Source organism: Pseudonaja textilis, chromosome 1 (assembly GCF_049901715.1).
Source record: "Pseudonaja textilis isolate UNSWEBS1 chromosome 1, rPseTex1.2, whole genome shotgun sequence".
Lineage (NCBI taxonomy): Eukaryota > Metazoa > Chordata > Lepidosauria > Squamata > Elapidae > Pseudonaja > Pseudonaja textilis.
In genome coordinates, this window is record NC_141990.1 from 291,830,524 (window position 1) to 291,849,274 (window position 18,751).

Below are 18,751 nucleotides of genomic sequence, written 5' to 3' on the forward strand. Positions count from 1 at the left end.
GATTACAGATTATAACAATATTCTGACCTGTACCATTTTACATTAGAGAGGAAAATCTGAAATCCTCCTTTTCAACGTTTCTCCATTTAAAAACTGAACACAATAGTCACAATAACTGCTGCATGTTAGAAATCAGCATGATGAAAATTGACTGCATAGTATTCTTACAGGTATGCTACTTTATTTTTGGACTTGCAGACTCAAGTGGTATGGTTAAAATGCTTCTATATCAGTTTATTATTTTCTTATATGTAATGCAGTATGTAATTCTTAGAACTGCAAAGTATTTTAGTGAAAAAAACACATGGACAAAATGTATGAATAGCCTTAAACAGGCAAATGGGAATAGAAAAAGCATTAATATAAGTGCACAAAAACTAATAATTCAAAGTTCATTCGAAACAACATGATTTATATATATATCTGCTAACCACTTACTATCTTCTGTCATTTATTTCTATTCTAGAGATGATTTGGTCATGTATCTTTAGTCAAATGAATAGATTAAATCAATTTTAATAGCTCATTCTCAAATCATGCCAGGATAATATAGATGAAATGTCCAGGAATGAAAATTATTACCAATTATATTTAAAATTATATTTAAAATCAGTTTTGTTATTTCAAACAAAAAACTATCAAATAGTAAAGCTACTAAAAATGTAGCATTTAAAAGTAATTTAAGGGAACTCTCTGTGTTCCTCATCACACAGGAGATACTCCACTTTATGAAAAGATGCAGCATTAAAAAATCCAAGGAAATAATGCTGCCTCTTTCTGCCAATTACATCAAACAAAATTGACACATTTGGAACAAGCAAATTTAAAACTTGCTTCCCATTGTAGTACACTGGATTTTTGACACGGTGCACCCCTTAAATCTTAGTTCCCAGTATTAATATACGAGCTTTTCCATATTTATAATTTGCATGTTTTGAGTCACAACAAAAATATTTTGTCTTTCTATCTTAGCTTGTATTAACAAAATGGCCCTCAAATCTATCAGATGGAATTAGATGCAGTGTTTTCAGTAATGGGAACAACAATTTCTCTTGTTGCATGCCATTAGATCCGAGAACCAATCCTAATAAAGCAGATGGTTGGAAATGCTGCGCTAGCAGGTGCCACTGGCCAGAGCAATAGCTTATGCCAACACTTGCTCTATCTTATCAAGAAGACAATGGAGCCCCCTAGTGGATTCATTAAAGTAAAGCCTAGCTGCTAGATGGGGAAGCCAATTTAAGAGGCTATCTAAGCCTTTTTTTTTCTTTACAAAAAAAGCAAATATGTAATCCATACGTTGTACTTATACCAAATTGCAAATTTCAGAGCAATTTGTGCTTAGCAGTTACAGAGATTATCAGAAGCACCAACAGAGCAAGCTAACACCTATCATCAGAAAGAGGAAATCTGTTTACAGAATGAAGGTTCGCAGGGCCCAGGAACGTGGTCACAAGATGGATTGGCTGCATGGGGCCAGACAAAGGAATCAGGTTTGGGAGGTGAGTGAGGAGACTGAGGAGACATAAACAGGTGGAGGAGAGATTCTGTCCTTGAGAAAGATGAAGATGTAGAGGAATCAGAAGCTAAAAAGTGAAAGAGAAAAATTATAAAGAAAATGCCAGGAATAAAATATGAATGGATAAATTAATGGAGGCCAGGAAAGAAAGAAATGTATAGCCTACATAGCTATTATTAAATGGAGATGGAAACATTTCCGCACAGAAAACACCGTTATTACAGAATTATGGCAAGTCAGAGATAAAATTAAAATTATGTATTGATAGGAGCAGGCAAGGGAAAAAATAAATTTACTTTATCAAGACAAATGCTAATGAAAATATTTCTTAGCTATGCTATTCAATGTGAGATAGAAGTACACATTCATTCCTGAAGTTAATACATCTCTTTCTCACCGGGTAACTGGAAGGTTTTTAAAATTACTATTATATTTTACTGACAGCAGATATAATAAGACTATTTCATAAATATCCTAAAGAACAAGATAATATATCAGCCAAAAAGTGTTTTTGTTGATATACTTCAATTTGTCACCTACTTTTTTCTCAAAAATCTGTCTGCAATTCTGCACATCAACTTAAAAGTAGCTTTTCTGTTTTAATCCTGTTTCTGCCCAGCAACTTTAAAAAAAAAACAATCAAGCAATTGCCTCATTTTATCTCAATAAACCAGTCAATACTATTGCCTTTAAGCCATCTTAACATTCACTTATAATTCAGATGTTATGGTTGAACATGTTTTCCCCTAATTTATTTGTGACATTATTTATTTATTACAGAGGCTTATATGCCAGTCATTTCATTCAGGCCTCTTAGCATTTTGTATTTCCTTCTTCTTTTAAGAGTTAAAATAAAGAAGTGGTATACACATGCCAGGCTACAGGACAAAATAATAACAACAATAAAAGTTACTAAGAAAGAGTCCAAGTCCACTGAAGACAAAGTATCCAAATCTTATATTGCAAAAGTATGTGGGAAACTCTTCATAGTTAATTTATCTGGATTCATTAAAGTACATACCACCAATACCCGCCCTGTGCAGTGGTAATTTGCAGATGCTATAGACTAACATCATCATTATTTGCAGCCACCATTTATTTTTTTAATGCAACAACTGTCTGTAAAATAGTACCATTCACATAATTTGACTATATGTAGTAAAATATAAATTTTAATCAGTTTAATTATATAGATAAACTGAACCAAAACTGTGTCCTTCTATAACCTATAGGGTTTATAGATATTCCAGTTGGTGCTAACCTGGCTCCTTACCTCACATGGGATTTTACTTTTTAAAAAATAACAAATTTGCAGCAGACATGCTGTAAAACAAAATAAGAGTGCCTTTATACTCCCAATGTGTTTAAAAATCTATATTCAAAAATAAACAAAAGAGATTAAAAACCAATAGGCAGTTTGGAACTATTCCCATCTTTTCAGGAAAAAATCCCCAATAAACAAATATAGTAAGAAGTAGCCTGAAGAAATGGTGGCTAGAAATAATTAGAAACATCAATTATTTTACAAGAGTATCCATGGTGTATTCCCAAAATTTGAAAATTTGTACCATTCTACAATGGATTAAAGATCCTTGTACTAATAAAATGAATGCTATTATTAGATGAAATCTGGCTCCTTTTAGATCTGTAGGAGATTAAGAATTCTCTGGAACATTTTTGAAGAAGTAAATGCACACAGGGACACACACACACACACACACACACACACACAATTAACTAGAGAATAGAACACATAGCTATCACATAAAGAACATTAGTAGTTATTTTATAAGTCTGTCTATCTGTCTTTCAAATTTGTATAGTTTCCCAACTCTAAAAAGTAATTATGGGTGGCATACAACAATGAACTAAAAACAATAAATATATAAAAACCAGTCATTGTTAAAATACAAAACAAATATTAAGTATAACATTAAAAAACAAACTGCACAGCCCCAATGAAGAAGCCATTGTAAGTTTTAATCAATCCCTTGGGACTCCAGATCTGGTGACAAAACCAGATCTTGAGGGACCCCTCCTGAACATCAACAGGGATGAAGCCAGCCCCACTTCAGGGACGGCGGCAGAATGATCCATTAGGCAGGCACCATGACAGAGAAGGTCTGACACCAGGGACCCACCAAGCAAAAATCCCTGGCAGATAAAGCCTGCAGTGTATCTACTTTATGAAATCTGATAGTATGGGCAGATGTAATTGGGAAGAGTCCGTCCAAGGATGCATATCAAGAAGGTAAGGATCAGCACTTTGAATTAGACCGAAGTAAACTGGCAACTAATGCAGCTTTGGAGCAAAGGTAGACTATATGCTTTTTTTTGGAAAGACACATAACCACCTGGGCCGTTGCATTCTACAATAGCTGAAGCTTCTGGATACTCTTCAAGGACAGCCCTACTTGGACAGCATTACATAGTCCAATCAGGACATGACTAAGGCATGAGTGACTCTGAGCAGAGCTTCCTGTTCTGGGAATGAGTACAAGTGAAGCACAATACAAAGCTACACAAAGGCCCTCATAGCCATGACTGTCACCTGATCTTCAAGGAGTCCCAGATTATGCAGTGGGTCTACATGGGGCAATACAATTCCATCCAGCCTACTTCTCAAACTGACAAGGTCCAAACCCACAATTATTCAGTCTTGCCAAGGTTCAGCTGAAGCCTGTTTTTCTTCATCCAAACCTTTATGATTTCCAGGCATCGGGAAAAGATGTTCACAATTAATTTAGCACGGACAGAGATATAAAATTGCATACTGATGATACCTCACCCCATGGCAGTGGATAAGAATACCCATATAGATTTTAAATAAGGGAGGAGCGCCATATCCTGCAGAACCTCATAGTAGGGGGCTGAGTGTTACTACTATCTGGAATCGATCATGGAGAAAGGAGGTGAATCAGCATAAAAATGCCATCTACCTCCAATCTTTTGCGTTCTGCATTTCAGATGCTTAGTGTCTTCCTTTTACAAACAACTGCAGTCGAGTGATTGTAATTTGTGATTTTTTTGTCAGCTTCTCTAAGGTAAAATGGGTGGCCAATAAATGTGATAGACGAGAAAGGGGGGAAGGAGGGGAAGAGGGAGAAAGAGAGAGAGAGAGAGAGAGAGGGGAGAGGGAGAGGGAGAGGGAGAGAGAGATGCATGCAGGGGTAGATGAGAGTGCGTTTTGCACACGGGCTGTGTGAGTGTGGAGCATTTGTGAAAAATCATTAGCTGTGCTGCCCGGACAGCTGACAAGTTTGAAAAGCCTCTTCTTTCCTGCTTTTTCAACTTCAGCTGTGCCGCGCAAAGCAGCTGAGGTTGAAAAAGCAGGAAATAAAGGACAGCCAAAAGCCAGGGCAGGTAGGTGAGCCAAACAGATGACCAGAAGGTCATCACAGTGAACTCGTTCGGTGTCAGTTGCTCGACGGAGCTACTGGCTCTACAGAACCAGGCCGAACCAGTAACATCCCAACCATGTATGTATGTATGTATGTATGTATGTATGTGAATATGTATGTATGTGAATATTAATATGTACTCAAAGAAATACCGAAAGTAATTTTATTTTTGAAATCTAAGGATTCATCTTCCATTCCATATAATATTACTATTTCAGTCATTTATATTTATGTGAGTAGAAAGATTACTTCCTAAATGTATGGCAAATAAATTATTACATTATTACATTGGAAGAACAAATTTTAGGAGTATTTTGTTAGCCAAACACAAACAGTATGAAAATCTTCAAAGAATGGGAGAGTTGCTAGAACAAATAATATAGGATACATAGGGTTAGGTTTATAAAAAGAATGGAACTTGGAAGTGTGATCCTGCCAAAATCCCTAACTGGAAAGCAGAAACAGTTACATTGGATTTGGCCAAGAGGCATTTAATGACAGCAGTATTTCAGTTTTGCATCGTGCCAAGCCTTTGCTTGATAGATTCTGAAATTAAATGACTTTATAGCAGTAACAATTTTGCTTCAAAATGAAATTTAACATCCAGATTACCTAGAAATTTAAGTGGGACTTTAAAAGTGAAGAACAAGTAAACTGATACACTCAAATGGACTGTTTCTTCTAGGAATATATATAGAAAAAACTGCATTTACAATGTAATTATTTACATCCTACCTTGCAAAGATATATAATAGAAAACACATAATTGTGTCTGACGCTTTGATGACAACAGAATTAATATTCACCTGTTTCAGGATCACTGAAATCTGGGAGAGTGATTGTATTGAGCTGTCGCCTGTCTGCAATGGCTCTGTCCAATAAACTGCTGCCACGCCCAGAATCACTGGAAGAAATAACACAATATATTAATACTTTAAATCACTGTAAGGGAACAGTGAGGCCTGTACATCATGCCTTTGTGTATGTGTATTATACACAGTATGTGTATGTGTGGGTATGCGGATGTGGGGGGTGGGGTGTTGCTATGCTCTATGAAAGGATTTGAAACCAACATTGTCTTTTACATATTCACCTTTCCATTTCGGAGACTTCTGAAGTAGCTGAAATTCAGATGTTATAAAATGTTTTGTTTTTGACTGTCAATACACTCTGTCTTTCTAATACATATTTTTCTATACGAAAACAAAGCTATTTATCTATTGACAAATGATAAACTCTAAAAAATGTAGGACAAATTCTAGTTTCTTCATGCCTGCTTTAAACTGTAACAGGATATCCTGATTTTTCATCTTAGCAATTTCCTCTTAGTGAAACTTCTACATCCATTGTCAGGTAATGCCTTCTATGCAGAGAATAAAACTACTTCCTTTCTTTGTTCCACTGCTATAACAATGATATAAAACATTCTGCAGGAGAATCAAAACCTGGTTGGTGTATCCATATACCCAACATACCTGATATATAAAATGGTTACAATAAAGTTAAGAAGACTGCTGCTATATAAATAAATTTTATTGTCTAATGGCATCCACAACTGACTTCCCTAAGATATGAAAGGGAGTTTGTTCTGGGCAGATCTTCGTTTTCATACCAACAGTATGTCCCTCTAAAAAGGGTAGCTCAGTTATCGTTAGTAACAACTTAGCAGCTCGAGTGCATAAAGTATGTGGTAAATAATATTGACTTGGCTTTCTATTTTTAAAACATAAGTAATGAAGAAGACTTCTATGATATAATGCATGTTTTATGGGACTGTCATGTCATGTCGATTTGTCACGTCAATCTATTTACAAATCTCAACTCATAAGTTGTCTGCTCATAAGTAGTGAGTATAATCAATCAATTGAATGAATGGGGCCATACATTTATCTTCCCAATGTTACAATATCAGTCTTTTGGATATAGTAAGGGCACAAATAATCCGGTTACGTTGTCCAGTTGTCATATTCCATGTAAAAGATATGCAATTCAAGAGAATATTATCTTCAAAATTTTTAATTTTTGTCAACAGTTATAATCCACTATTTTCTCCCAAATTAAGTATAGGACATGGTGAAAACATGTGTTTTAACGAAATATTATCCTTCTTACAGCTCCAACAGAATGCTATGTTAGATAAACTTTTTACATTCAATCAATTCCAAGTTATTATATTTTGTTGTGCAAGTTGAAGTTTAAGGTCCACTGACATTCTTGGTGTAGAAGTCACTTTCCTACTGTCTAGACTAGTGGTCGCCAACCGGTAGGCCGTGAGAAAATTTTGGTGGGCCGCAGAGAAATCTCACCCCAGAGCACCCCCGCAAAGCAATTAATCCAGGCTGCGCAGAAACACAAGGCTGTGCTGCCCACATGGCCCACTGGAACCCTCCCTGCCCACTCACTCCTTACCAGGTAAACTTGCCTGCTAAATTGCTATTTTTCCCTTTTCCGACCATCATCTGTTCTGCTGTGCAATTTAGATTAGCTAGGAAGCAGGAAATGGCTGGATTTCTTGCTTTCTAGCTAGTCTTTAGTTCAGATCGGCACAGCCGAACCTCCCTTAGGACTGCTTGCAAGCAAATTCAGTGCAGACTCACGGCAAGCAAATTTGAGAGACTGAGCTAGCTGATGGCAGATAGATAGGTCACTGAATGATTCTGTGAGCAACTCAATCTGCCTGCTTTGCCTGATTTTGGGTAAAAGTTACTCTTTTTTTAAATAAAAAAAATCAATATTTACATGCATGGTGTGTTGTGAGTTAATTTTGTGAGTTTGTTTGCCAGCAAATTTTATGAATTTGCTTGCAAGAAAATTTTATGTGACAGACTGAGCTAGCCAATGGCAGATAGATAGATCTCTGAATGAATCTGTGATTCTGTGAGCAACTCAATCTGCCTGCTTTGCCTGATTTTGGGTAAAAGTTGCTCTTTTTTATAAAAAACTCAATATTTATATAAATATTTATAATATTTACATACAAGCCATGCCCAGCCAGTCACATGACCACCAAGCCACATCCACAAAGTAGGCCACGCCCACAGAACCGGTTAGTGGTCCCTGGGATCTAAAATTATGAGTTTGATGGTCCCTGAGGTCCAAAAGGTTGGTGACCCCTGGTCTAGACAAAGTAGGAACATTTAATTCTTTATTCCACTCATTTCTATCAATAATAAATGATACTTTATAATTTTTAAAATTATGTATATTTTGTTCATCAAATGATCCATAATTCATATTACTGAATCCATAATTCTTACCTGGGATTAGTAAGATTGTAACAAGATTTCCAGATCTGCAACATATGTTTACAAGTAAGAAGTGCCTCATCAGGGCCCCTGCAGAGTGATTCCAATTTGACTTTGGAAAATAATAATCTAAAAAAACAAATGTTAAAGCTTCTTTATATTTTATACAGTTCCATCATTTTGTTACTTCCAATGGAAATAATACTGTTTTAAAGTAAATTCATGAAAAGGCAGGACAAGGAGAAACAGAATTGCATTTATTTTTTATTATAAAACAATTGCATTTAGACATCTAAATAATATATAATGTAATGTTTAGAAAGACAGCTGTGTGGTATCTACAGGACAAAGAAGCTGGGAAGCAGAAAATTACATTCTTACTCATCAAGAATGAAAATTATAGGTAGCATCTGGAAATGTGAAAAACAAATTTACAACCTCTCTCAACATTACAGCTGGATTAGTTCAATGTCATATTCAGCATGTCTAGAAGCAGCAATAATTATTACTCACATGAAATTTTCTGGATATTCACTCAAGGCCATGTCAATGATATTCAGAGCATCATGGTAGTGTTTCTGAGCTGACAGCAAGAGGGCAAGGAGATGTAAAGAATTAGCATCATCACCTTGAAGCTGCAGAGCCTGACGAACGTAACCCAAAGCTTCTGGTATCTAGTTAAAATAAAAACTGAAAAGAATTACTACCACAACACATATTTTTAGAATAATTCTATTACCCATTTTGATAATAACAACAGCAAGAAGGAATGGAAAGCTCCCAAAGTTTACACATATAACTTTGGGAGGAAATATTTCACTTCAGAGCTTACTTAACAGATGCTAATGATTTTGTTATCCATTAGCTAGAAGTATGTACCTAGCCTCCCTAAAATCAGCTTACCTTCATAAATTCAAGGTATTACTTAAATACATGAAATGTACCTGTTTCAGGTTTCAAAATTCTGCAATTTAATTTTTTAAAAAATCTTTTATTGCTTGTTTTCTTAGAATGCATTTGGCATGTGCCCTTCTCATGTACTATTCAAAAACAAAGACAAAGCAACATCCAAATGTCATTACTTTGGGTTTGAGGTGTTAAAAGTAGAAGAAAAAGATGCATGGCCTGAATTTGAATTGCTAGTCTTTCTAAAAGCTTTACTAGAAAATAAATTATTGTATGTAATATATACAAATAAAATACAAATCTTGAAAATTGAATCCTATATGCAATATAATGTTATTTTTCTACCCTAACATTGAATCAGCAAGAAAGAATGTAGGCATACAAAAGTGATCAATAAAATAGTTCTTATATTTTGTACAGCAATTTTGAAATGTATACATCAATTTCATTTGGAAGTAAGAACACAGTGGATATTAAATGCTCTTCAATTAACAACTCGATTTACTGCCAATTAATGTTAACAAATCTACTGATTTTTAAACATACCTGTCGAGAAATAGCAAATTGTAAAGCTAAATAAAAGGCTGCCAGATGATCACTTGGAGACAAAGTATGTGCCCTGAAAATAATTAAAATATATTAGATTTATTGGTACTTCCTAATCAATCCCTCCCTCCCTCTCTGCCTTCCTGTCAGGTGTTATTTTTTACCTATTTTCCCTGGATCTTTCAAAATGTCAGGGCCTTATCCAGTTGGGTGACTATGAGCTACCCTCTCAGCCTAATCTACCCGACAGGATTGTTGTGGGGGAAAAGGAGTAAGAAGGTACGTTGGGTATGTTTGCTGCCTTGAGTTATTTATAAAAATAAAAGGTGTGAGATAAACAAACAAACAAATATCTAACACTTTCCAGTGTCAGAGGGATTCTTATGTTTCATAATTAAATAATAAAGGGTGTTTTAATATTTTGTTCAGATTTTTAAAAGTGAATTAAAAATCTGATAAACAGACTGCTCACAGAATTAATAGCATAATACAGAGATTTTCTTTTATAGATCACTGTTTCAGAAATCTAACTAAATCTAGCAATGAAAGAAGGGTGATTACCATTTGGCAGCTACCCAATATTATGTCATCATCATCAGTTTAAAATTTCAGAAATAATCCAGATTAAATATTGCTTGCATAAATGGCTGCTGACATCTATGTTAGATGATTGCAGCAATATATTTATAGGAAGATGGCTATACATGACACAGCCTATACTGATACAAGTTTATGACTCAAGTTTCAAAGAATTTTCTCCTAACCTGTTTATTTTGGTAAAGGCAAAGTAAAAATATTCAAAGAATTTTCTCCTAACCTGTTTATTTTGGTAAAGGCAAAGTAAAAAGTGTCCATAAGGAGTTCTGTATTTTAGAATTAATTATATAAGAACATTATTAATATAATGCTCTAATATAATTAATTCTATAATGCAATGAGCCAATACCAGCTCCCCCTCAGAGTTCTTATAACAAAAATAACGTGTACTGATATTAATCACCAGTGTGTCTGTGTGTCTATGTATATGGGCAAAAGCTTTTCTGAACTTAAAGAATTTTAATTTACTCCCCATCAAGCAAAGCCAAAGGTGCATATAGTGCATTTGTGTAACAACTGTGGGCAAAAGAGTGTGATTCACTTACTTAGCAATATAAATGCTGTCCCAATTGTGATTTAAAATCAAGGATTAGCTGTATCTCAGTTCCAATTACTATTGTAATCTGAAGACTACCTATCTGGATACTGAGTTTAAATGGGGAGAACAGTGGGACCAAGCCTACATCTTACAAGTAATTATCCCCTCTCCTACTATTCACTTCCATTAGACTGACATATTATAGACAGTCATCTTTTAAACTTTATCTGGAATATCCAGGAAACATGAAAGAAAAACTCTTGCTGAGTAACTCTCTTTTTAGTATCATAAGAAATGTATTTAAGACTCTTAAATGTTCATTAAAATGGGATACTGTGCATCTTGCAAATAATTGCAAATAACCCATTAGGAATACATTTTTAACTGTTTATAGCTTAAAACATTTATCCGATTCTAACCTTAACCTTTAATGCAGGAAATATAATTTTTAACAGAATGAACACATTTTTGTTCAATTAAAATATTACTATTCTCACTAGTATTATTATTAGTAATAGTAAGAATAAAAGCATATATTCTACTAATTCTCTACTGTGCTGCTCTAGAGCTGTTTTCTTTAAAAAGAAAAAAATCTCAGATACAAGAATTGTTCTTTAAACAAAGGTTGAGCAAATGTTATTTTCTATTAGCTGATAACAAAAATATCTTTAATGAAATAAGAGGTAATCTGTTGGAATCAGATTGGATTTGTCCGCTGCACTTGATGCACCAAATATTAATGTAATATGCTCTATACGCCCAGAGATTAATCCATATTATATAATCATTTATAAACATATTCTATTCAAAAATATGGTTTTCATTTTCTACAGCTTAGCAAAAAGATTACCATCCACTAACCTTTGAAATGCTAGAAGAGCCTTTCGCTGTAGGACCTCTTGCACTCCTCTCAAAGAAGCTAAAGACATAATTCATTAGTGATACTTAACTGGACATTTAATTAGTTATATTTAAATATAAAACCAATTTTAATAATCTCATAAATAGATATGTGAAATTTACTTACCATCTGTAGCTTGTAGGCTGTAGGTCAATCCTAGGGCTAAAAAACCTTTGGCTTTGAATTCTGATGTTTTGTCCCCCACATCAACCACCGTTCTGGCAAATCTTTCTGCCTCTTCTAACTAAAAACAGATTTTCATAGGAAAAGTGGCAGAATTCACTAATTCAGAATTCACTGTTTAAAGTCGGTTGACCAATATTTACTGTAGTATTCAAATTATTCTAATTTAAAATCAAGATCCCCAAATCGTATCACAAGTGCTAAAGGTAGTACTGGAAATTTGAAAGAGTATAGAAATAAACATGGTTATAAACTTTTTCTACCATTTCCTTTCTTATACATGCAAAATTTCACAAATTAAAGAACAGACCAAGATGATGCCATGAAATGTGGGAACAATTTCAATGTTCCTACACATTTCTGGATGGCATCATCTCAATATCCTGTCATGAAGACTTATAGAGGGAGAAAGTACTCAGATGGCTTAGAATATTCAAGTCAATCCCCACAAAAGAATGAACTAAATTAGTTTAAAAATCAAGAGCTCAAATGACAATGCTTTCTTAAAGGGACTGGGTAAAAATTTGGCTGAGGTACACATAGGAATCAAGTTATCCAAGTAAATAATATGAATGAAACTTAAGGATACCTGTTACTAATTTTGTATGTAGGAAGTAGATTAAGTTTCTATGTGAACTTTGATGCATCTGTTGACTAAATTTCTCCCAGGTTCAGTAGGCATTTGTTACCAATTTTTCTTGGCAGCAACTCGTCCTAAAACCATTGATCACAATCTAGACTTCCTATATACTTGTTAGGAATTAGGTTGAACTGTCACTTCAGGATTATGGAAACAGAATCCATAGAGATTGCTTTCTTCCACAGAAGGAATGGAACCATTCTAACATGATCTCTTCAATGCACTAAATACAATGCAGTGATTGCTAGCGGAACTACTGTATCACATTTTTATTTTACTTTTTTAACCCATGTAGGGCAATTTCTCTGATTTATATAATGTTAATACATTGTTATACATTGTTCCTTCTTGATTCTCCCTTTGAATTCTAATAATTTTGTATCAGCTTCATTAAGGTTTATGAGAAAGGTTCTTTGATTTAATTAATATGATTAATTAAATTTCAACTTTAAATTTAAAGTACAGCTCTAGTGATGGCAAAATGTATGTGTCATCTGCAAGTTATAATAAATCATAGTACTTTCCATGATTATATCTGATTACAGTAGAACCTCTGGTCACAACCATAATTTGTTCCATAACTTTGGTTGCAACCTGATTTGGTCATGACCTGAACCTAATTTTGGAAATTTGGCACTTACAAAAAAAAAAAAATGGCGTGGAAGGGGAAATTGGCCACAAAAAAAAAAGGAAAAAATTGTGAATTTTTTGGGCAGAACCCGATTGGTCATAGTCAGAAGTGTTTGTGACCACAGGTTCTATGTATAGTTAATTCTTTTGTTTTAATGTGATTTTATTGATATTTGTCTTAGATTTTTTTGTGTATTTTTTCTTGCTTTTAACTGTTTTTAAAATTTCCAGAATTGCTTACATGAGATGGACTGTTATACAAATCAAACAAACTGGACATGACACCCACTATTAATGACCTATGTTGCAATGCAGACATATCCTTGCAAATATCTTTTCAAGGTTTATAAGATCATGCATGCAGTGACAGGACATTTCAATATCCATAAAAGATCAAATTAAAATCATTCCAGGATCTACAGGAGATCTTTAATCAGATGCAATAGTGGTATGGGTTCCAGAACTACAAATATTCTAAAATTTCAATGAATTGATAGACTTTTTGTTTGAAAAAAAAGACATATATCCTTAAATACTGAATTCTTCATTTTTCAGATGACTAACAAAACAACTTACCCAATGAAGGGTTCCCATACATAATTTAGCAGCAAGAAGTGGAATTGTAGGATCATCTGGCTTCAACCGAATACATTCTTTTAAGACTTTAACAGCTCGAGCAGACTACATAAAAAGGGCATTAGAAAATAAGACAGTGAAGAAGTAGCAAAATGTGTTATTTCAATTTGCTACTTTAAACCATTCCAAGATATAATTAAAAAGATGAAATGGATTTTATTCAAGAAGGAACTGGTTTGATTTTGACTGATGTCCAGCAGCTACTAATCAGATTAAGTAGCATTGTGTAGCATATAAAATGCCAAGAGTTTAGACTGATTCTAATGAAAAATTTAAAAAAATGTTTGGGTAGTAAATGAAAAATAAGGATTCTCTTATATACACTGCTCAAAAAAATAAAGGGAACATTTAAGCAACACAATGTAACTCCAAGTCAATCACACTTCTGTGAAATCAAACTGTCCACTTAGGTAGCAACACTTATTGACAATCAATTTCACATGCTGTTGTGCAAATGGAATAGACAACAGGTGGAAAGCATAGGCAGTTAGCAAGACATCCCCAATAAAGGAGTGGTTCTGCAGGTGGTGACCACAGACCACTTCTCAGTTCCTATGCTTTCTGGCTGATGGTTTGGTCACTTTTGAATGCTGGCAGTACTTTCACTCTAGTGATAGCATGAGACGGAGTCTACAACCCACACAAGTGGCTCAGGTAGTGCAGCTCATCCAGGATGGCACATCAATGCAAGCGGTTTCAAGAAGGTTTGCTGTGTCTGTCAGCGTAGTGTCCAAAGCATGGAGGCGCTACCAAGAGACAGGCCAGTACATCAGGAGATGTGGAGGAGGCCGTGGAGGGCAACAACTCAGCATCAGGACCACTACCTCCACCTTTGTGCAAGGAAGGACAGGAGGAGCACTGCCAGAGCCCTGCAAAATGACCTCCAGTGGGCCAAATGTGCATGTGGCTGCTCAAATGGTCAGAAACAGACTCCATGAGGGTGGTATGAGGGCCCGACATCCACAAGTGGGGGTTGTGCTTACAGCCCAACACCATGCAGAATGCTTGGCATTTGCCAGAGAACACCAAGATTGGCAAATTTGCCACTGGCGCCCTGTGCTCTTCACAGATGGAAGCAGGTTCACACTGAGCACATGTGACAGAGTCTGGAGACACCGTGGAGAATGTTCTGCTGCCTGCAACATCCTCCAGCCTGACTGGTTTGGCAGTGGGTCAGTAATGGTGTGGGGTGGCATTTCTTTAGGGGGCCGCACAGCCTTCCATGTTCTTGCCAGATGTAGCCTGACTGCCATTAGGTACCGAGATGAGATCCTCAGACCCCTTGTGAGACCATATGCTGGTGTGGTTGGCCCTGGGTTCCTCCTAATGCAAGACAATGCTAGACCTCATGTGGCTGGAGTGTGCCAGCAGTTCCTGCAAGACGAAGGCATTGATGCTATGGACTGGCCCGCCCGTTCTCCAGACCTGAATCCAATTGAGCACATCTGGGACATCATGTCTCGCTCCATCCACCAACACCCTCAGGAGACCATCTGCCACCTTATCAGGAGCATGCCCAGGCGTTGTAGGGAGGTCATACAGGCATGTGGAGGCCACACACACTACTGAGACTCATTTTGACTTGTTTTAAGGACATTACATCAACGTTGGATCAGCCTGTAGTGTTTTTTTCCGCTTTAATTTTGAGTGTAACTCCAAATCCAGACCTCCACGGGTTGCTAAATTTGATTTCCACTGATAATTTTTGTGTGGTTTTGTTGTCAGCACATTCAACTCTGTAATGAACAAAGTATTTAATAAGAATATTTCATTCATTCAGATCTAGGATGCCTTATTTTTGTGTTCCCTTCATTTTTTTGAGCAGTGTATATCGTAAGATTATTTTTATATTGTAAAAAATAAAAATGATTTGGCACGGAACTGAAGGAATGCTGGTAGGAAGAAATGTATAGAGATATGTCAAAGAGCAGAACTGAAGTGAATGCTGTAAAAGTTAGTAAAAGTTAGCGTTAATGAAAGGTGATGAAAAGCAAGTTATAAAAGATATGAAAAGACTGAAACATTTTAAGGAAGCAATTGTAGATAGTGTAACTTGAGAAACAGTAAAGTACAGATGTGATTAATGTGAGGCCTGTATTTCTGTCTGATAATTGACAAAAAAGTTGTTCCCTTATACCAGGGAAAGGGAGCAAGAGCTGCAAAATTATAGAGGGAAAGGGTATATCTAGTACGGACAAAATTCTAAATGAAAGGCTTGAGAGAAAATACAATATACAAAATTTGTGATGTGCAGGAAAGCTTTTGGATAGGCAGGAGAATGAAGACCACATTTTTGTTTTTCAGTAGCCATTGAGATACATATGAATTATGAAAAGATTTATTATGTTCATTTAGAAAAAGCTTATGATAATTGAATTACAGACTACTTTACACAGTTGAAGGTTGGCTGTTGAATGGGGTAAGAACAGCATATCATACAATAAAGCATGTATGAGAATAAATATAATGTCTAACAGATGCCCCAACACTGTTCCGACCCAAACCCTTTTCCAATAAAACAAACACGAACCAAAGGAAACAGAAACCTTTTAATGATTCTTACAAATCCCCAGTTAAAAGGCTGCTGCAAACTAATTAATTTTGATAAGCACAAGCCTTGCCAAAACTGTGCAAGGCTGCCAAAAATAACAGATAAGAAATATTTTACAACACAAGAATCTTCAAATACCAGCTTAAGATACTGCAATGTCCACGAGGCGGGAGTTTCAAAACGTTTTTGCTTCCTACAAAGAACGTTCGCTTCACAGCAGGCTTTTAACTACTTGAGGAGGAGCCATTACCTTGCAGCCTTACTTCTGAGTCGCTGCTGCTGCTGCAGCTGCTCTTTCTTACGAGTAGCCCTGTGCGCACGTGCACTTGAGACTTCTCAGAAAACAACAACTGAATGAAAAACTGCTGGTAACCTTCTACCGCTGCACCATAGAGAGCATTACTGGACCTCTGTAATGTTTGCCAATTGCACAGTGGCAGATAGGAAAGCACTCCAGAGGGTTAATGTCATTGGTTGCCCTCTTCCCTCTTTGGAAGAGCTTTATAGCTCCCGCTGCCTTAAGAAAGTTCAAAACATTCTCAAAGATCCATCTCATCCTTTTTTTTGAACTAATACCATATGGCAGACAGAACAGAATAATAAAAACAAGGACAAAAAGGCTGAAAAACAGCTTCTATCCCAGGGCAGTAGCTTTTTGAATTCTGCTGTATAGTGCAGTATTGGTGCGGTGTCGGGGATTTCGGTTCAATGTGTGGAGTGTGAAGGAAGTGTGTTTGTGTTTATTTTCATGGTCATGGTCATGATGTGCACTGACGATAGTGTTTGATTTCGTTGTATGAGATGCAATGACAATAAAGTAAACTAAACTAAACTTGGCACAGGCTCCTTGGGAACCTCCTCATCACTGCTGCAGATCCCACAATCTCTGAAGGTGGCAGTCCACTCTCTAATGGTCCTGGCCCCTCATCTGAGTCCTCGCTCTCCTCATCCGTCTGCACCTGCTGCCAGCTAACCACAACAAACACTGAGCAAGGCACAAGCCGATTGATGTGTGATATCTTCTTGATTTTTAATGCTGGGTTAAGCTGACAATCCAAATGATCTGCAGTGAATGTTAGACTGTATGATCAATGAGGAGTATAGATCTAAATACTATATACAAGATTGAGAAGTTTGTTTCTGAGAAAAGAAATTGAATGAATGATTGCAATTTACCCATACATGACAAAAAATTAGTGAGTGATATTTTGGTATATATAGAATATTTACTAAACATGGAGAAATGAATGGAGAATGTTTTACAATGGCCAGATGTGCTTCACAGATTAAATGTAAAGATGTAAAGCACCCTTTCCAAGCCACTAGTCATAATTTGAGGACTACCTGTATTTAGGAGCAATGAAACACAATGTTTCAAAGAAGGAAAAAAAGAAACACAAAGAAATTTGTGCTATATCCACTTTTCTACTTTAACCAGCAGTTTGTTGGATCAAATGATAAACACAGCTACAGCTGCTATTCTATACAGTTATGAAAATGAAGGCTTATATAACACAGAGAATGTATGCAGGATTATAGTCTACTTTGTTGCCATTAGCAGCCAGTAATAAAACAAAATTTGCAAAGAAACTTACTTTTCCTGCTGCCATTAATGAAAGTGCAAATTGATACCAAAGATGGAATTCTTCAAAGGCAAATTTCATAGCCCGTTCCAAACACTGCAATAAAATTGAGAATACAGACCATTAATAGGTATAAATTATTTAAATGAACACTACTTATCTTTCTACACTGACTATATTAGCTGGTAATTACACTTACTGGCAAACAAAACGATGCTTGCAAGGCACTGTACTTTTGTTACATAATATAAATATCAAGCCAGGGTGCATGTTGCAAATGACTGAAGACTTTGTTGTTGTTGTGTGCAGGTAAGAATGAAAGCCTGGATTACTTTATGTGAGTGTAATGCAAGCAATAGAGGAGATAAGAGCAGGGCTCATCTTTTGTCTTTAGGATGTTTGTTCAAACTTTTGACAAATTCCATTGTCTCTGTCCATTTTCTTTCTCTCAATTCATAGAATACTATTTAAGTTACTTTACAGTGGAATTTCATGCTGAAATTAACAACAGAAAAGGAAGATTCTCAAAAAACTTTAAATTAAAAAGTGAATTCCTTTTAGCTCAGCTTTGAATGTTCTAACAAACTAAACTTCTGAATTAAAGCAAACAGGGAGGCAATATATAAACCTGTTGTGACTCGGAGGTTTGAGCCTGCTCTGTTAGAAGACACCGACTTGAGCAATGAGGAAGAGGAGGATTTGGCCTTGAGGTTTGAGCCTGCTTTGCTGGAGGATTTGGAATTGCCTTCCTCCCCAGGACCTTCCTCCCTGGTTTTGCCTCAGGTGTCGGCAGATAATCAGGAGAGCGTAGCGGAGCCTCTGGCTGAGGATCAAACTGAGGAATGTTGGTTTGATGCGAGGCAAAGATGCAGGCA

General features: G+C 35.9%; 1 protein-coding gene across 6 annotated transcripts in view; it reads right to left on the reverse strand.

The window, feature by feature from the left end:
* The window catches only part of TTC7B (tetratricopeptide repeat domain 7B), a 95,163-nt gene that overhangs the window by 42,409 nt on the left and 34,003 nt on the right, over positions 1–18,751 (reverse strand). For 3 of the 6 annotated variants that reach the window (XM_087922087.1, XM_087922086.1, XM_087922089.1), the window contains 9 exons: positions 17,889–17,972; positions 13,683–13,787; positions 11,780–11,897; positions 11,614–11,671; positions 9,618–9,690; positions 8,679–8,839; positions 8,178–8,294; positions 5,727–5,824; positions 1,419–1,586 (listed from right to left, as the gene is read on the reverse strand). In XM_087922087.1, coding sequence (XP_087778213.1) covers positions 1,419–1,586; positions 5,727–5,824; positions 8,178–8,294; positions 8,679–8,839; positions 9,618–9,690; positions 11,614–11,671; positions 11,780–11,897; positions 13,683–13,787; positions 17,889–17,972 — 982 coding nt within the window. The remainder of the gene's footprint in view (positions 1–1,418; positions 1,587–5,726; positions 5,825–8,177; positions 8,295–8,678; positions 8,840–9,617; positions 9,691–11,613; positions 11,672–11,779; positions 11,898–13,682; positions 13,788–17,888; positions 17,973–18,751) is intronic. The other 3 variants (XM_026712992.2, XM_087922088.1, XM_087922090.1) reach the window with 1 other exon arrangement.